Source organism: Alligator mississippiensis, chromosome 16 (assembly GCF_030867095.1).
Source record: "Alligator mississippiensis isolate rAllMis1 chromosome 16, rAllMis1, whole genome shotgun sequence".
Taxonomy (NCBI): Eukaryota; Metazoa; Chordata; order Crocodylia; family Alligatoridae; genus Alligator; species Alligator mississippiensis.
The window spans coordinates 24,781,438-24,800,364 of record NC_081839.1 but is presented as its reverse complement, the minus strand read 5'-3'; the positions used below and the strand labels follow the sequence as shown (position 1 = coordinate 24,800,364).

At 42.1% G+C, this 18,927-nt stretch overlaps 1 protein-coding gene across 5 annotated transcripts in view; it reads left to right on the top strand.

Moving 5' to 3' along the window:
• The window catches only part of ARHGAP32 (Rho GTPase activating protein 32), a 470,146-nt gene that overhangs the window by 148,314 nt on the left and 302,905 nt on the right, over window positions 1-18,927 (top strand). Inside the window, exon 1 of one of the 5 annotated variants that reach the window (XM_059719721.1) lies at window positions 1,130-1,240. The exons of the other annotated variants lie outside the window; for them this stretch is intronic. Within the exon in view, the coding sequence (XP_059575704.1) occupies window positions 1,131-1,240 (110 nt within the window). The 5' untranslated portion in view covers window position 1,130. Of the gene's footprint in view, window positions 1-1,129; window positions 1,241-18,927 lie in introns of those variants that run through there. 5 annotated transcript variants of the gene reach the window in all.

The window sequence follows — 18,927 nt, the reverse complement described above, 5'->3', positions numbered from 1 at the left end:
TATATATATTGCTATTCAAAAATACTGTGATTCAAATATGTAATTATGCCTTGAAGCGTTGACTTGGAGCCCTCTCAGACAATAGTAATAATGTAAAGAAATTTCAACTTCTTACAAATGTGTGAAACATTCTTCACCTTGTACCACTAGAGGAGATTAAGATGACTGAGGTCACAAAAATTAAGGCAACACCAGAATTAGAGCCCAGATAGTCAAACCCAGTCCTCTACTATGTTTGCTAGACCAGGCTGGCTCTCCTAGGAGTATTTAATTGCTTGCTATTGCATAGTGATGGCTGAAGTTCAGTATTTTTAGGGGATTTGAAAGTACAGTTCTAAATTACACTAGTGTTTACTCCTTGCTTATGGGTTCATACATAAACTGATGAAATTTAACACAACATTGCTGTTGCACAGCTCTTTTAAATCTTTGGATGTCAAAATGGTTTGCCAGTGTAAATAAGATGAGTTGTGCAATCTCCCCTGAGAGGCAAGTGAATCTTATCTCCATTTGAGAAAGGGGGAAGCAGAATTGCAGAGAAATTAATGTGATCTATCCAAGGTCACACTTTGTGGCAGAACTGAGAATAAACTCCAGATTTTATACCGTACCTCTAGTTTTAGCTTGCTACTTGATTCACAGTTAATTAACATTTATTTAGGTTGTCCAGATCTTGCAAGGACATCCTTTCTTGGGTGCTGCAGAGAAGAATAAGTATACAAGGCACAGAAGCTGTATGTTCTTCCTATTGCAGCCTGGAAAGGGTTACAGCTGAAATGCCTGTAGCAGCCTTGGGAGAACGTGAATCAGTATTAGCAAGTAAAGACAGAATGGGAGCCCAGTCTTGCAAGCTGTTTTGTGCTTCTCATTTATGATTTTTTTTTTAACCTCCAATGTTTCAAGAAGTGCAGCACACAGCTGACCTTTCTGAGCCTGCCCGCGGTGGGAAGCAGTCTGTTTGTATGTACCGTATCATTGAAAGGGGAGGTTGGTGGTGGTAAGGGGGGGAATAACCTTATTCTTAGCCCTTTCTCTCTTTGCCTTCTCATGTGTTCTCCTTCTCTTGCTGCCTCTAGCCAGCTGCTCCTGCAGTGTGCGCGCGCGTGTGTGTGTGTGTGTATGCGTGCAACATGGAGGGAGGGACTGAAACTGCTGCTGCTGCTGCTTTTACTAATATCCATACAGCAGCTTCCACTGCAGGGACGATAGCAACTGGAAGCAATCTTGATGAATCCGAAAGGTCAGTAATATCAATAAATCACCTGCAGATAGACACTCCTGAAAGGCGCTGCTTTTTAAAAACATTTAAAACCTTCTTCTCATAAAAGGAATATTAAGCAGATACTTTAGCTGGCTGTAGGGAACATAATTGTTTCACGTTGTGTCTTAGCCAACAATGTGTAATACAAATTTAAAGCGTGACAGTATTAAGAAGCATGTCATTTTCACGTAGATAATGCAAGTTTCTTTTGACTGTATGTATATACTGAGTCTAAAATGTAAGACTGTACAGCTTTTAAGTGATAGCATGTTGTATAAATGAAAGGAAAAGTGTGCCCTTTGGTCAGGTTTTCATAAAGATTATATCAATATATGAAAAGTAAGTAGAGTATAATAATCACCCCCCCCTTCATTTTACAGCCTCTTCTGAAACATTTTCCTGTAAATTCGGTGTAAAGTGCAGCTATTCGTGTTTCTGAAACTTGCTTTTATTTCATCTAAAAATAACATGATCTCTGTGGTGCTACCTACAGTAGGGTAAAACGCGTAATCTGCACTTCAGCTGTATTAAATCAGGGATAGCTGCTGGTGTGTGTGGTGCCGGGTTGTACTTTTTAATGGTTAACTACCAGTAAGTGCTTATTGCCACTGTATGGTTTTGGAGCTATAGCTTCGGAGGGCCAGGTTATCATGTCATTAAAATTCCTGTGGAGTGAAGCAGAGCTGATTATCTTTAGGGCAAATCTTCTCCTTCACCCTGGGCTTAGATTTATACCACGGCTCATGTGAAAGAAGTCTATTGCTGTTCCAGTCCAATTGGGATTTTCTGCTTCAGGGCTGAGAGCACATAAATATTTCTTTGTGGAGAAGGAAGATGGGTGGGGAGGCATTTAAATTAAATTTGCCTTCCCTGGGATGACTGCCACCACCTACCTGGTTTGCAGGTTCAGGGTGCTTTTCAAAACCTAAACTTATTTAAGAACATAGCTGCAGGAAGCAGAAGGCGCAGGCTCTCCTATTTCAACGTACAATGCATATACATTAAGTTTAGTTAATTTATGCTGGCTCCACCCACAGGTTTACACAGCCCTAGGGTTGTGGTAGCTAGTTCATACTAGTATTGCAAAATTTCTTTGAATTTGTGGTTTGTTTTCCCCCCCCTGGGCTTTGTTGCCTTAGGGGAACTGTTAGTGGGCTCGCCTTACTGTATTTGCATCATCCAGGAACTAAATACCTTTAGACAGTTGACTGCTGTGTCATTGGCTCTCTTATTTAGTTCATCAGAAAATTTGGTCAGAAACCTGAAAGCAAACACCTGAGCTACAAATAGGAGAATCCACGCCTCGGGTTTCTGTTGCTTTGGCATGTAGTAATGACTGCGTGATCCCTCACACAGGCAGATTGCCTCTCTCTCACTAAATATCGAGGGGTCTGTAAACAGAGGAATTGGGGATTTTGTTGGAAACTCCTTAGGTAATGTACCCGCTTTGTGTGCCGTTCATGCCGAACAAGAATCCTAATGTTTGCGAGTAGATACTTGCAGGCAGTGTTATGGTTTAGTCTTGTGTCTACTGCTAAAAAGTGAGGTTGTTTGCCTTTAATTTCCTGTACACTGTATGCAGCCTTCATCTAAACGGGTCCCAAAATTCAGGGTTGTCTCTAGGTTAACTCTATTTTAATTCCAGGCGTGCCACCATCTCTTTTTGTGTAAATAGTTCAGGGCATGATGGAATTTGGTATTATCTAGCTATGATTGCATCTCCAAAGGGGAGACCTCTTGCCCCAGGGCTCCTTAGCGTCCTGCTTTTCAGAGTACAGATAAAAATCTGCATTGACTCTCTCAGGCAAGACTAACATTTAAAAGGATTATGGAAGTATTTTTTTTTAACTCCGCACCTTCCATCCAGTGCGGCTGTCACTGCTATCTAGTTTTGCTGTAGCAACTGCTTTCATTATGGTCTTTGGGGTCAACTGTGGCATGGGTGAGAAGACTAGCAGCTCCTAAAGGATAACTAGAGTGTAGGGGGGGCAAGCATTGTTTTAGCTCCTCTCTCATTACAAAGCAATATGCTTTAATTCTGTCTCACAGCACTCGCTCATAATGCCAGTCTTTGGCATATTATATTTATCCCCGTGCCAAGTTGTGGGATGCTTTGTGTGATGTGGCATTACCTCCCAGAAGAGCTAGTCTGAGACCGCAAAACTCATGTTCACTTGTGACCCGAGTGCGCCCTCTAGCTCCACCTCTCTTTATTTTCCTTGCATTTGTCTATGAGATGAAACTCTACCCTAACTTTGGATGAACACCGAGAACTACATCTCTCTTGCATTGGGAAGTAACACGTTCTTCTGAACTTCCCCCTCAGGATCGCTGTGCGTTCCTTGGAAGGAATATTGAGCTCTATGCTCACTAGTTGAGACAAATATTGAAAAAAGGGGCAATTTGTCATAGCTATAATAATCAACATATAATTGTTGGGGGGGGGGGGGATGTGTGCATGTGGATGTGCCAGATTTTTTGGTGGTCAGATGTGCATTTTGTTATAAATAGCATATCAGTTGGATCATCTCTCTATGGCTTATAAAAACACTTTCCTGTAGACAATGAGGAAAACTAGTAATTTAAAAAGTGACCTAAGTTTGCCAGTTGGAGATTTTTTCTTTCATTAAACTGCCTTTCTTCTGCACAGCTGAAACTTTTGAGGGAACTAGAGACATACAGTAGGCATGTTGAGATTTTAAAGGATGGCGTACATCTTCCACCTTTCACTTAATTTTACAGGGCTGCACCACAGGCAGAAATTTCTTCTTGACCCCCAGCTGGTGATCAGATCAATGTACGAGTCCTGAGAACGGATGGCTTTTCAGTTTTTTTCTTTTTCTAGCTAGCGGAAGCAGGTTCTTTTCTTATTTGTGTTGCCCCAATCTGCCTCTTAAATCTAGCTCTTGCATTTGCATCACGGATATCCTGCAGGAATATGTTCCATGGGTTAATTACAGATCTCGTACAACACCAATAATATTTGACTGCAGCTGGTTTAAAATTTGTTTTTGAGGACTAATGTCCACTTATTGCTGTCTTATTGAAAATGGTAAGTAGGCATGGCCTCTTGCCATGCCCTTTCATCCTCTGATTCGTATACTTCTGATTATTAGCAGCAGTAATTAATGATTTATGAGTGTACAATGCATTGTGAAACACAGATTAAAATATGCATTCCCTTCCCTGAGGAGCTTCCATCATGGGGAGACAAGATGTGACATGGGAAAGCAGTTCAAAACAGGTGAGGGTGTGGAGACTCCTGCGAGGAGAACAGGACAGAAAGGATTCTTAATAGAGGTGGAGCTGCAAAAGATATGCTGGGTAGACCAACCTCATTCAACCTTTAGTTTCCCCCTATGAACATTTTGATAAAAATGAAAACAAAAGCGTATTGAAGTTGGATTTTTAAAAATATTTTTTGGGAAATCTGAAATCAGAATTTTTGCATTTGATGAAAATTTACCAGAAATAGTTGGCTTTCAGGAACAGAAAAATGTAGCAAGTCAAGCACGACATTTTGGTTTTCACCTAACCAGCCCAAACATTTCTGCTTTGGTTGTTGAAATTCCAGTTTTTAGAATACTTTTGCATTTCAAATGGACTTTTCCTCCAGTAGTTTCCATTCTGAGTAAAACATAGACATTATGCATCCAAAAAGTTTTAAAAAACTTTTCAGCAACCTCAAGTATTTCAAGGAGAGATGGAGGTCAAGTGACTGACAAGAAGTTGACCCAAGACTAATTGGCAGGGGAGGTTCAGACCTGATCACGAAAGAGGCATCGGTGGAGGAGGGCAGATTAGTGAAAAGATGAGCAAAGGGGGCAAGATCAGAGATGGAAGGGTGGGAAAGCAGCTATGGGAAAGCGAGATGACTTTGAAGGAGTGAGTAGGACAGAAAGAGGTAGGACAAAATGGGAGGGGACTGAGTTTAGGAGAAGAGCATATCGAGGTGAGAAATGATCAAGACACGAGTAAGGGATTGAGGAACTCGGTTAGGGCAAAAAGGATAGATGTTAGGGTAGCTGAAACAGGAAAATACATGCATTGGCATACCCATTTCAATTTTAATTTACTATGCATGCGGCACAATAGTAGTGAGGATGCAGTGCTACGTGGTTCAGCAAGGCTAGCACTATAGGTCCCCAGAGGGCTTGTAGTATGTTCGGGTCCATGCTGGGACCCATCATGGTGCTACGTTTTCACTGCTTTTACTTGTGCAAGGTGTGTTAAAGCTTGCATGGACCTTAAAGCCCACTAGTATATATGCCACTTGGGGTGTGCCTAAACAGTGAACGTGAAATGAGAGTACAGCGTTCATTTTCTTTATTTGAAAAGGAAACTGCTAATCCCTGTTGGTGGGGAAAAGCTTGAGAACACGGTCAGCGTGCCCTGAAGTCTTCATATCAAAAGGCAGTTAAAAAACCCTACATTTGTTCATACCTGTGCTGCAGTTAGCCTGTATTTGTGTCCTGAGGGGTCAAGAAATAGCCTTAAGAAGCAGATCACAGCTAGAGCTTGAATATGGGGAAGGGTGAGGGAGGAAGCTCAACTCCAGCTTTTCTTTTTAGCAGCACCATTTGAATCTCAAGTTTGTCTTTAAGTCTGGGTTATTTCTTCTAACTTCAGTTTATACCTTTGAAAATTGTGTTCAAGTGGGGCTATTGTGTTCCACGCAGATGGCTGAGAACCTGACTGAGGCTTGCCTTTGTCTGCTCCTTTCTCTCTTCTTTTCCTGCACGTTTTAAGCCTCCGTCATTGTCCTTCCTTATTGGGAAGGAGCAATAAAATGGCAGTACTTGCTTGGGGACATCACTGCCATTTTCCTTTTAAGTCGACACGAGCCCTGCATCTGATCTTTAATGATGTGTCATTGCAGAGTGCTGTGGGGAGGAAAGCAGTGAATAAAGGCAGGTGGTTGTGCTGGTTGGCAGCGAGCAGGCCAGCGGAGCAGTGATTTGGACCTAGAATGAGACCGTCATCCTGACCGTACCAGGGGAGAGGCCTCTTAGTCCTGCTCTGGTGATCGTGAGCACTCTCGTTCCTGAGACTGTCCTTGCATTATGGTGCATGGCCGGATACATTTCTGAGGCATCCTGAAGATGACAGTGCATTACTTGATGTTGGATTACATATTTACAAGTGCCGTAAATTCAATTTAAAACTCCTTGGAGTATTAAAAATCTCTGGCTACTCAAACGTGGACAGTAAACCTTTTGGCCTGATACTTCTCATGACGTCAGAAACTAGAAAGCCCTTGTTATATTTGCACGCCCAGCGTTTAACACAGCACTTTGGTTTTAATTAAGGCAGTTCAAGCTGGGGGCGAGTTGAGCTGGATGATCACAAATATCCCTTTTCTTTTGTTGAGATAAGTTGATGGCTTTGTTGGTTGTTGAGTTGATGTACACAAAGCTAAGACATCAGCTTTTTCGTTTCCCTCCGCGAGTGAATCGAATTGCGTGTCTAGTCTTGTTGGGATATGGCTCTGTGAAGGAGCCAGCTCTTTTTTTTCTTTTCTGCTTGATCTGACTGTCTGGGTGCAGCTTGTTGTCATGAAGTAAATGTGACATAGTAATGGGCTCTAGCAGCGTGTGCGTTCTTCTGTTCATTATTTATTATACAGTCATTTTCCTATTCACCGTGCTGTTGAATACGCCAGGGTTTTTCAATATTTTTTCCCAAGGGTTTATAAATTAGTGCTATAAACTTTGTTCAAGAGGGGAATGTATGAGATGAGCTTTCAGCCTCGGAGCAGTTTTTCTTTCTACCACACAAATAATCTTTTTATAATTTCTGGTGAGAAGTGAAGCTTTTGGGGGGTAATGTATTTTATTGCACCAACGATATAGTCGGGAGAGATGTCAAAAAAAGCTTATGAGCACAAAAGGCCCTTCCTTAGGTCTGGGAAAGGAGCAGATACAACCTGCGTACTGGGTAAAACCATCATTTTTGTGCAACTCAAGGGTGTTAAGCATATGGCCGGTGGGCCTGGTCCAGCCAGAAGTTGGGGGGCATTGCAGGGAAAGTGGCCTGCTGTACAGTCCAGAGCTCTTGGGCCCCGGTGGATGTGGCGATCAGTGGTAGAAGGGGTAGCGAGGGCTGATCCAGTTCCAGCACCCTCTGACACCCCTCTGCACTGCATGGCCCACGCTGCCCCTCTGTTGGTCTCGCTGTCACCTTTTGGTGGAGGAGCTGCCATCGTATGTCCCACCAGAGCTCCCATTGCTGGAGCCCGTGTGCTGGAGCTGGAGCTGCATCTAGAGCCGCAGCTGGAGTTGTCATCGTGGCACAGGGGAGCCAAAGCTGGAGCTACTGCCATGGTGTGTCCTGTTCCTGTGAGAGCACGGCTGCTGCTGCGTGCACAAGGCTGCATCTGGCCTACAAGGACCCCTGAGCCCCCCCCAGGGCACATTTTAAAGTACTGCCATAAATAAGCTTTTTCGGGGCACATTCCAGCAGCCTCCGGCGTCACACGTACCCAAATTGATTATTGGATTGGTATTGGCCAATATGGATTGTTAATAATTGGCTATAGGTATCGGCCAAGAAAATCTTTATCGGTGCACCCCGACTCATTGCATTTCTTCACTGGTGTAAGTCAGAAGGCATCCTCTTTAAAAAGTAAACCATGACAAGGGATTACTCGAGCCCTCTTTATGTTTTCAAGGCAAAAATATGATAGCCAAGTTGAAATCTGCTGTCATCCCATACTATACATCTTTCCCCTAAGGGCATTTCACTAGATCAGACGATATTTATTGTACCTTCTAAATAATACTGCTTGAATCCATGACCGCCTAGTTCTTGTCAGTTGTTACCATGCTGAATCCCATCGCCATTTCCTGGCGGTAGTAGCAACATTGCCAGCTCTTTCATGCTTTTTATTGCAATATTTTATTTAAAGACCCTTCTGGTGGAGGCAGGTAATTATGTGAAAATACCAGCTTTCATTTATATTTTTTAAAAAGTTTCTAGCCCACATGTTTGTGGAGAACAGCTTGGAAACATGACCCAAGCACATCCTTTGCTCTCTGGAATCGAAAGGGGAATTTAAAAAAACCAAATCTATTGTTTTTAAAATCTTAAACTCACAATTTTTGAATGTCTGGGGTTGCCATTTTGCAGTAAGGGTAGAACACACATTCTCTTCCTGCAAAGTAAAGACTTCTTGCTTCTACCAAAGGTGGAGATCGGTGACCTATTAGCAATATGCGGTGTTTGATACACAGCTGAGGGTTTTCAGTTCCCTCCAGTAGAATATATTGCTTTCATGGCATATGTTTTAGCAACTTTAGAAACATGTAAAAGCTCCAAGTTCTCCCCTGGAAATGTTCTGATCTGCCAACTAAACTATCCCAACTTCAAAACTCCCTTGAAAAGGCAGTTAAGTAAGCAGAATTCAGTTTAGAAAGTATGTAATTGTACCCCAGAGCTGCTTGGAGAAGGTTGCCATGGTTAGGTTTGGTGAACACCCAAAATGTAGAAATAACACCTGAAGAATCATCTAAAGTTTAAATTAGGCCTTACACAATACTAAAGGGGAGGATGTGCGAGGTGGAGTGGTTTCAGAAGGGAGGCAATGTATATGGGACGCAACACAAAAATAAAGACAACTTTAATGATTTGCATAACTTTGTATCATTTAATACATTTAATACAGTTGTTCATTTAATACATATTTTGGACCGCTGCTTTTTAAAATAATATGGACCGATCCCAGTTTTCATATTTGCAGGGGCAGCCAGTTATGTGCAAACTTAAAAACATTTTGAGTTCCATGGCTTGGAAAACTCTGTTCACCACTGGCGAATGGGAGAAGTTCCCATGATAAATGAGGGGGTTTAAGACCTCTATTTCAGAATTATTGGTATGTTTTAATGGTAAGCTCTATTCCTTGTGGTTGCGAAGATACAGGATTCATGCCTGGGAATTTAAAACAAAGCGATGATGTTTTTTACTATCTCTAGACCAATGTGGCTAGTGCTGTCATGGTTGCTCGTATCTTTTGCAAGCATCAGCAGCAGCACAGTGAGATAAAATAGGACTAGTGTCTCATTTATCTGATGGTGTGACCCTAATGAGAACCTGTGAAACTGCAGCAGTGGTGTTACTCTCATATGGGTATTGGTCCTTTGAGCAGAAGTGCTTGGGGGAGAGGACCTACAGTCAGCACCTAGATGATGGGTAGACTGAATAGCTGAGCAGGTTTCCTCTTTCTTGTAGGAGCCGGCGGGGAGGGAGTGAAGGGTCTGGGAAACAGGCAGGAGAAGTTGTGGCTACAAATCAGGAAGTTCTGGAATGGAAAGGAAAGATGGAAATTTCCTTTTATCTTCTAGCCCTGAAGAAGAGGAGGGAGTTTTGCAAGGAGGTAAACTTACCAAAGCGTGACAAATACAGACAAAATTGTGAACCTCATATCCCATGGTTTCTTTAACTATTGCCTAATAGCTTCTATGAGATATTTATAGCTACGCTATGTATTTTCAAGAATTCTGCATGACTATTTCAGATCGGTGTGCATGTCACTAACTCTCATTTAAAAAAAAAATTAACATGCTGATCTGTGTTTTTATTGCTTAGCCCCAGTTTCTCAGTCATCTCTCTCCTTTTGCCTAATGTTTCCAACTGCTGAGTAGCAGCAGCTAACCTGATGGAGCTGATAGTTTTAGTTAGTGGGCAGGGACCACCAGTATTTAGAGAGTACTACTTCTCCTCCTGGGATGCTGTGCATAAAAATCCCTGGCTCTAGCAAATACGACTTATCTTGAAGGGCTGGCCTACAAAGGAACCACGGTGCAGTGAACTGCATTGGCCATCCACGCACTGACATAGGTTTTCCTTTGATAGTCTCTCTTTTTTTTTTTTTGGTTTTGGTGCCTAGAATTGTCACTCAGATCATTTTAAGGCTAAAAAGTAGTTATTTCTACATATGGGTCTAGTGTAAAAATCTGAAGGTTAATTTCCTCAGGGTTCTAGTTTTCATTTACACCATGAATCCCTAACTTCCCTCCCCTATGCATCTGACTAGCTGTGTTTCTCACAGTGATTGATGTTAAGCTTACCTTGGATGGAGATTGTGTTTGCATACAGTCTAGCTTGTTGCCAAATTTCAATCCAGTATTTGGAAATGCCATTAATAATTGCATGTGAAAAATGTGGTATTTCATTTTTACAGTTAAAATATGAATAATTATTTTCCCCCATTTTTTTGTATATACATTTTTTTGTTTGAAATACAGCACTGGCAGACACTGTAATATTGGCAAAAGAGTTATTTTCAGCTATAGATTGGTTTATTTCGTAGCATCAAAAAACCTAAGTGGCATCAGTACTCCATTGGGTTAAATACTGTAGTCCCTGTTATGACAGTGTCCCCTGGAGAAGACAGTGAGGTAATATTGTGCATAACCTCAAAACTCTTTTTGAATTTCCATTAATAGGGAAAGAGATTAGGGCAAGTTGGGGGAACAGCCAAGGCCATCTAGGCTCTACAGGATCTGGGAGTGAGTGAGCAAGTAAAGAAATACAGATTTATGCTACAACTACATGCACTCTTTCTGGAGTCACTCCCCTAACGTCTGTAGGACCTCTGAGTGCTAACCATTAGGACTATGCAAAGCTTTGGTCGCTGATTCGATTCGGCAGAGATTTGGCCCAATTTGGCAGCTGAATCTCCAAATCTGAATCGAATCAGGAGACCCTTTAATCTCTCCAAATCAAATCGGAACCCTCCAAATCGATTTGGAGAGGTTCGACAATTTGGACATAGGCACAGCTTTAAATGTATTTTGCCGCGGAACATGCGGTGGACTTGCCCCCCAGCTTGGCGACTGGTGCCTCCTAGGTCTGGGGGGGGAGCACCTGGGGTCCCCCCATACCTGATCACTGACTTGGGGGGCGTGTCCGTCCACACATGGACCTGCAAGTGGACTGGAAGTACTTCTGGTCTACTTCTGGGTTTGCCACCAAGCACGTGGGGGACACCCCACCCCCGCCATGCTCCTGTGGGACGCTCCATCCACCCCAATATTGCAGCATTCACGAGCCGCCTGGAACTTCGAAGTCTGTAGAAAAAACATTTAAAGCTGTGTCTAAGACCGAGTCACTGATTCTCTGAATCAGCATCAAATCTTCAGATTCGGCCGAATTGAATCGGGACAGTGATCCAAATCAACTAATCTAATCACTGTCCCCCAAATCGGGCTGAATCCAGATTGAATACAGCCTGCTCTGCACACCCCTACTAACCACCTCTGAAAACATGTCCCATATTAGGGTGCGTCCCCTTAGGTGTCTAAATCAGAAACGGTGACTCTTGTAGGACAGTTGGAATTCTGAAACTTCAGGCCTGAAAGCTCTCTTAATGATTTCAGGGTCCCCTAAAAAGAGCATAAAATACAGTTTCTTCACTTTGATTTTTTCCCCTGATCTATTTTTTTTTCTTGCATAGTTGTGTTAGTACAAGGATAAATGTAAAATCCTCTAAATGATTTTCAGATGAGTCAACATGCAGCAGATTTGCTGCTGGAATGTAGAGTTGACCGCGTTGACCAAAAAAGCATCCCAAAACAGTGGGGATGGGGGAGCCTGAGAACTTTTTGGCTGTCTGCTGTGTGTGGAAGAGCATGCCGAGCTGTGCCAGCTGGGACGCAGCTGCTCCTCAAATCTGGCCCCTTGTCTGGATCATGTCAAAGTATATAATGCAGTTGCAGACCATTCTGATCAGCTAGCACATAGCTGAGTGATTTTCAGTGAAGATTGTACAAAGCGAAAACCGCAGGGTCTTCATTTGCGAGTCAAACTCCTGTTTCCTGGACAAGTCAATTTTTCAGTGAAGGAACGTGCAAGTCCAATGGCTAAACATACCATAAACCTTTGGGGTCCAAATAGATAGAAACTATTTGTATCCGACAGTGAGGGAGTCAATCTTAGAATTTAATGTTGATTCCATTTCTATCCGAGCCTGTGGCCCACCAATGATCTGCTGCCACCTCAAACTGATTCCTGCATAGTTTGAGTGGCACCAGTAGAAAGGGTTTCATGCCTGAGCACAGAATGGTGTAGGAAATTGTGCCAGTGAAAGAATCGATAAAAATCCAAACTTCAATTTCATCGGCAGCTGTATTTTTAAGGTAGGGCATTAGCATGGGATAGGGGAATTCTGCTTGCATACATCACAGAAATGTTTTTTCTTTCTTTTAGACTATACTTATGACAGCATAAATATTCTTGGTGTGGTTGGGCTCCAAAATAATTTATCACTGATGCTACAGTGCAGGACATTCTATAAAAGCCAGAGATTGAAACGGAAACTAGCTTGCAAACTAGCATTTTATTTTTGTGCGGTTTCATTGTTCATGCTTGGCATATCTTACAAGTTATCATAGCAGAAATTTATAACAAACTGTTCCCATTTCTTTTCAATTACTTGTTACTTTGCATGCTCAACCTAGTTGAACTATCTGTAGGCACAGCAGCTTTAGATCTATATAAATTGGGGTTAATGGATTTAGTGTCCAGAAAAAACAATGCTACCAAATCTCTATCAAGGATAGAATAGGAGGGAAAAATGGCAATATTGACGTGGGTAAATAGTTGTAGTTTTACAGCTCTTATGTTCCTGACATCTGCTTTGTTGGCTGTTACCCAGACACATCCCTTTTTACATGTACAAGTGTTGGACAGATGAATGAGATGCAGTCATGTAAAAGGGAAGCAGGCCTGTCTTAAAACAATGGTGAAAAATATGTTAGGCCTATAGGGTATTTGATATATGAGTGAACTAAGAGAGAATTTATGCATTTGTCCTAATGTATCCTCTCCCTCCTTTCTCTCCTACTGTTGGGATAAAGGAGAGAAGAGAGCAAACGGTGATGTTCTTCTCTGACTAGGGAAAAACTGCTTTAGCTAATACCTGCATGCCAAAACAAACATGGGGAAATGGTTTTAAAAGGTTGCTATTCATTTGAGATCTTTTTGGTTTAAAACATCTAATTTTTGGCATGCCTTTTATGTTTCAGTATTTTGAATTTTGTTTTCCTTCCTTTCCTTGTCATCCGGGAAGGCTGACTGCTTCCAATATGTGCTCAATAGTAATCAAGGCAGAGGCCAGTATGATGAACTAACATGCGATGCCTGCTCCCTTGGTTGGTGAGAAGTGGTGGGGAAGGTATAGGTGTACGCTGACCCATAATTGCATACTCAGCGTAATCTGAGGATAATCTTAGTGACTTGGCAGAGAGGATGTGAAGCTAAACTTATTAATGTGAGTGGAACACATTAGGATCCTCAATGGAAGATACTGAACAAGAGCAAAAATCATGTTTGTTCTGTGGCATCTTGACACGCAGCATCATTTCCATATTAATATGGAAAGACAGATTGATACAAGTGTGATCTCTTCAAAATAAGGTTTCAAAGAGGATGGGCCACCCTTTTCATTCTAAATTCTCTGTCTCACCCTCTTGCTCTGTAATTGCTTTCTTTCTTATGCAGAAATGCTGTGCCCACTGTTGTCCTGCTTCAGCTCCTCTCCGAGTCATTGATAACTTTCCCATTCTTCTTAAGAGAGGGAGTGAACAGGCATTTCAAACTGCAGCTGCCCCTTTCCCCTGCTCCTGTCACCTCCCTCTGATCAGGGTCACCCCAGTCTGGAGAAGGCGCAGGAAGCAGCTGCTGCATGACTCCTCTCGATTCCTGGGAGGAGCGGAGTGGTGGGAAAATGCTCCCCGCACCTTCCCCAGACTGAGGAGTGCTCGGGGGACATTTTCCTGATTTCTGACTCCTCTGGTTCTGGGAGGAGTTCAGCTGCCACTCTTCCTCGCACTTTCCCCAGAGTGGGGGGATCCTGGTGTGGGGAAGGCATGAGGACCCTTTCCCTGCTAGCAACTCCTCTCTTTTCAGTCCTGGGTATCACAGGAATATCCCTGTATGCTTCTTCACTGCTTGATTCCTGCTAGAAATGGCCATGCCCACTGTCTACACCAGGGGGCTCTGCCGTCATAACTGTGGTGGCAGAGTCTAATGCAGATGAGCCCATTTGGATGGAAGGGCAAATGCTCAAGGGAGACTTAAAAGACAGTATGGCTAAGTACAAACACTCAAAAAGCCTGACGCTGAATTGATTCAGTCTTCACAGGTTAGTCTAAGCTGCATAGACTGAACCAATAAGCAATTGAACAGACACTCGCTTTTGATTCCAGAAATGCAGCCACATGCCTGCAGTGGCTTAGGCCAGAAGCTGGGTGGTGCTAGAGCGCAGGTCCCTGCTCAGCTGGAGCAGACAGCTTGGGCCAAAGCTAGCCCACCCACCCTGTGAGAGGGGGCTTGTGGAGGAGGTGCAAAGCATCCTGGGATGCTGGGGGACCGAGTTAACTTGAATCTGGAGGGTGTCAGGGACAGAAGTTCAATAAACCGATTTAACCTAAATCAGTTAAATCTGATACCGCATCCATCCAGGTTTCTTTTAAATTGGTTTCAACCATTTTGAAAGTGGTTTGTGTGCACTGGACTCTGTTATGTTGCAGATTTGAACTGGTTTCTGATCACTTATACTGGTTCAAGTGTAATTTCTATCCCTACCCCTTAAGTGCAGTTACCCAGGAAATCAAGAGCCTTGTTTCAAATAAGTTTATTTTTCATTGATTAGTCTTGACAACCTCAAAAGCTGTGAGTTGGAACCCCAGAAAAATCACAAGATTGATGTTAAAATGATGGAGGGGAGGATTTGGAGAGGGAAGGGAGGAGAGGTTAATGTATTTTGGGATTTTTCTGTTTCTCTCTCACTTTGGAGACATTTCGAATCACATTTTTTGAGGTTTTCTTTGAAGACAGAAGGGCTAGTAAAACATAAATTGAATAACATTTTCTTATTGAAAGCTGAGAGGCTGATCATAATGCATGGCTCTAGGAACTGGGCCTTGAAGAGAGGCCAAGTATTGAGACTTGAATGCTTTTACTGTCTTTCACACATGATATCTGTATGTGTTTGAAAATTTAAGCACCAAGCCACGGCCTATGGAAGACAACTCAAGTTAACTTGGCTCTGAATGGTTGACCTAGCCCAATGAGGTCAACCTTCCAGGTCCACAGCCTGGATGAATAGCATGGGGCCAGGCCACAGGTGTGATCTGGCACACTCCCTGCGTGCATTATCTAGCTTGTGGATTTGCAGACCCTTATGGGTCTGCAGCAGGGGAGCAACGTTAACACCATCACTGCTTCCCCAGCACCAAATTTCCAGACCTCTTTGGAGACCCACAGGCTCGATGACATGGCTCTGTGGGCCAGATCTGGCCCACAGGCCAGAGGTTGAGCACCGTTGGTCTAGCCAGAAAGAGACTTCTCGTTTATCTTCCCCGCAAAGAAAAACAAACTAGACAAACAAACTTGTTCCAAGTTCATACTTTTTTTGCTTTAATTCCCTACAGCAGCCAATAGATGACAAGACACCACACTAGCAAGTATAGTTGACTGTGCAAATTGGGTTACATATCACATTACGGATAACAATATAGCGACATTGGATACGGCATTGGTAACAAATACCCACTGCAATCTAAATATTATGTTAAACACCAGCTGATGCCATATAGACATTTAAATTAGAATGTGGCTTGCTTTTTCAATCAAGCTGTTCTTCACAGGTGAAATATGTGACAAATCCCTTATGGCCCACAAGAGAATATCAGCTAATTTTTCTCTCTCTGTCTGTCTGTCTGTCTGTCGCTCCCTCTCTCTCTTTTTTTTTCTCTCGTCCACATACACAAAGGGTTCAGGCATCTGCTAGAGGAAGTATTATCAGGAACTGTAATTCTCAGAATCTGAAAAAAGCATACTGAGGAATCGCAAATTGCTATTTAATGAAAAAAGGCATTTTTGTAACTACAGACAATTTCACAACGTGGCATTGCATCTTTAAGAACCTTTAATGGAGTCAGATAGAAGGTGTTAAACAAGGCAACCAGCCCAGCCCCTTTTCTACAAGGAAAGGCCAAGGTATATTGCAACTAATGAACAACCTCTTTTCTACAAGGAAAGGCCAAGGTATATTGCAAATAATGAACAACCGGCGCTGTCTAGCCCTTTCTGGAATTGTTGGATTTGTTTGTTCTTTAAGCTCTTTGTCTTCTAGAGTTTGAGTTGGATGTAACTGCACATTGTTGCAGTTATTATTTGCAGGGTTTACATTAATCTAGTGTGCGTTTATGAAATAAATAAAGCCGAAGAAGACAGGTTAGAAAAATGCCAAGCACTGTTGAGTAACAGCTGCATTGCGGTGCCCAGGCTCAGGCCTCAGCTTGCTTTTGTGGATTAACATTACTGGGGGTTGCAATTATCTTTCTCTTCTCACATTGCTAACTGCACGGGGAGTTTCTAGCTGGGTGAGAGGAAGTGCAGACGAGGACTCAGTCCCGAGAATTTGGAATGAATACACAATTAGAACCGAAGGCATGCTTTCTTCATGGTCACCACAAGGTAGTGTCCATGTTCCAGGCAGGTATGTGAGCATGCTGCTACGCTTTTAGCAAATGGTTCAAAGCCCAATAGCGATAGCAGCATGCCACCATGTTATGAATCTTGTGGGCAGCTACATGCTTTGAGAAATGTTTTGTTTAATCTATTTTAGTTTTTCTTATCTCACTCATCACTGCTACAGAAATGCTGGTCTCCAGGGGCCACGGTGCTGTGCACAGTAGAAACGGAGAATGGGACATGCAGGTTCTGGAAATCACTTTCTTTGTCATCCTCAATACTGTTGTAATAGGGGATTAATACAGCGGCAGTGGGAACTATTTCCTAGTTATTTATTACATACTTTACAAGCATCATTTAACAGTTATGGATTTAACATGCTATATATTTCATAAATCTCTACACAAATTGCTTATTTGAGCACTCATTCTAGTATTTATCTTGAGGGAAGCAGGTAAAGATTTGGACATTTTTTTAGTTAATGCATAGTATATCAGAATATGTACAGCTCTAACTGTCCTATCAATCAGTTTTCTTTACTTACACAGTTCTCATGGTTATAATACTGTTATTACAGCATCTAAATACCTATTAATCTAGAGACATGTCACACGTACTCTTTTTTTAAAACTCCAAGATTCTTAATGGTGGCTACTTCAAAGTACATGGGCCATTTAATTCAGGATAGCTTCTGTGATGATGAGTACAGTACAGTAAATTGGATAGAAAAGAAAAATAAATGTTTATAGCAAGGAACACTGTGTGGTAAAGATTTGCAAACCCAATTAAACTATTTCTATTAAACTAGGACATTTTCTTTATTATGTTAGCATTTTAACACCTTTTGATTTAATAATAACTCCTAATAATGCTTTGCACTTGCTTGCAGTAGAACCTGCCACATGAAATGGAAATGCAAAATGATGTCATGTTAGTTTGCACATTCCGTAACTCCTGTATTTATAACAAAAAGAAGCCTGGGCGGAAAGGAGTAATTATACACTATAACAGTAATAGAAGGTGGTTCCTTCTTTATCTAACAAAACAGGTGAGGTTATTATGCCAGCCAGAGAAAATGTTGCACTACCGGACTAAACTTGCTCTTTCATCAGTGATGATGCAACAACAGAAAAATGCAGGCTGATATTGTTTACTCATTCATTGCAGCAAAAAATAAAGTATGCCAGATAAATAGAGGATGTTAATGTAGTTGGAGGTCTTTCTAGATTTTGCTTGAAAGGCTTTTAAAATCAGCATGGAGAATCCCAGGAAATTCATGTTAATTAACGTTGAGGGTTCTCTTGCAAAACGTGTCACTAAATCTTGTGTTTAATGTAAGAATCCATGGATAATTATCTGATTAACATGATACATTGCAGAGATTAGGTAAGAATACAGCGGTTGCGTCTTCATTCATGTGCTATTTGGTTAAAGGAAAGCTTCAGTAGGTAGTTCAGTAAATCTTTTCTAAATAAGAAGTGAATTGTTTAAAATTTTCAAAACAATTTGGATGGAGAACATGGGGTTTGCTTTTTAAATATTTGTCATTGGGCCAAAATGTACCTTTTGGTGCAAGATGCATAGAAGATGGGAAACTCAGGTTTATGCTCTGCTGGACCTCCTAAGGCCAAGTTGTACCTTTACATTTTAACAATGCTTTTGATATTAACAATATTTCAGGAGGAAGGTGCTGCTTACAGGCAATGAAGGATAAAAGAATTTACCGCTCTATGAGATTCTTATTTTTGAGTTTCCAGCTAACTATTATGTAGGTGTGTACAGGTGAAGGGCGAGTGGAAGAGTGCTGATCTCTGTGACAGAGCCAGGAGGGAACGAATGAATATGCATGTGTACACGTGCACAGGTGTGCACAATACATGTACCCATCCACACACTGAAAAATCTCGCCAACTAATCTCTGTATCCAGCCCAAGTACGTTTTGGTTGATCCAGTTTGGGAAGTTTGGTCTAGCCACATAGATGAGCTGTGCAGACAGCTTCCACTAGGCCCAGCTATCTCTGGGCCCCTTTGCTATACTGTTTCTGACCATAGAAAGAGAGTGTGTATAAGTAAATGCAGCTGAAGGTTTGCTGTCATGCTCATTGCCAGCCTTGTCCCGTGTGAATTATGGACACCAGAGAATGCGCTGCACGGGGGCTGTGGGCACGATGGTACTTGGCCTTCTGTG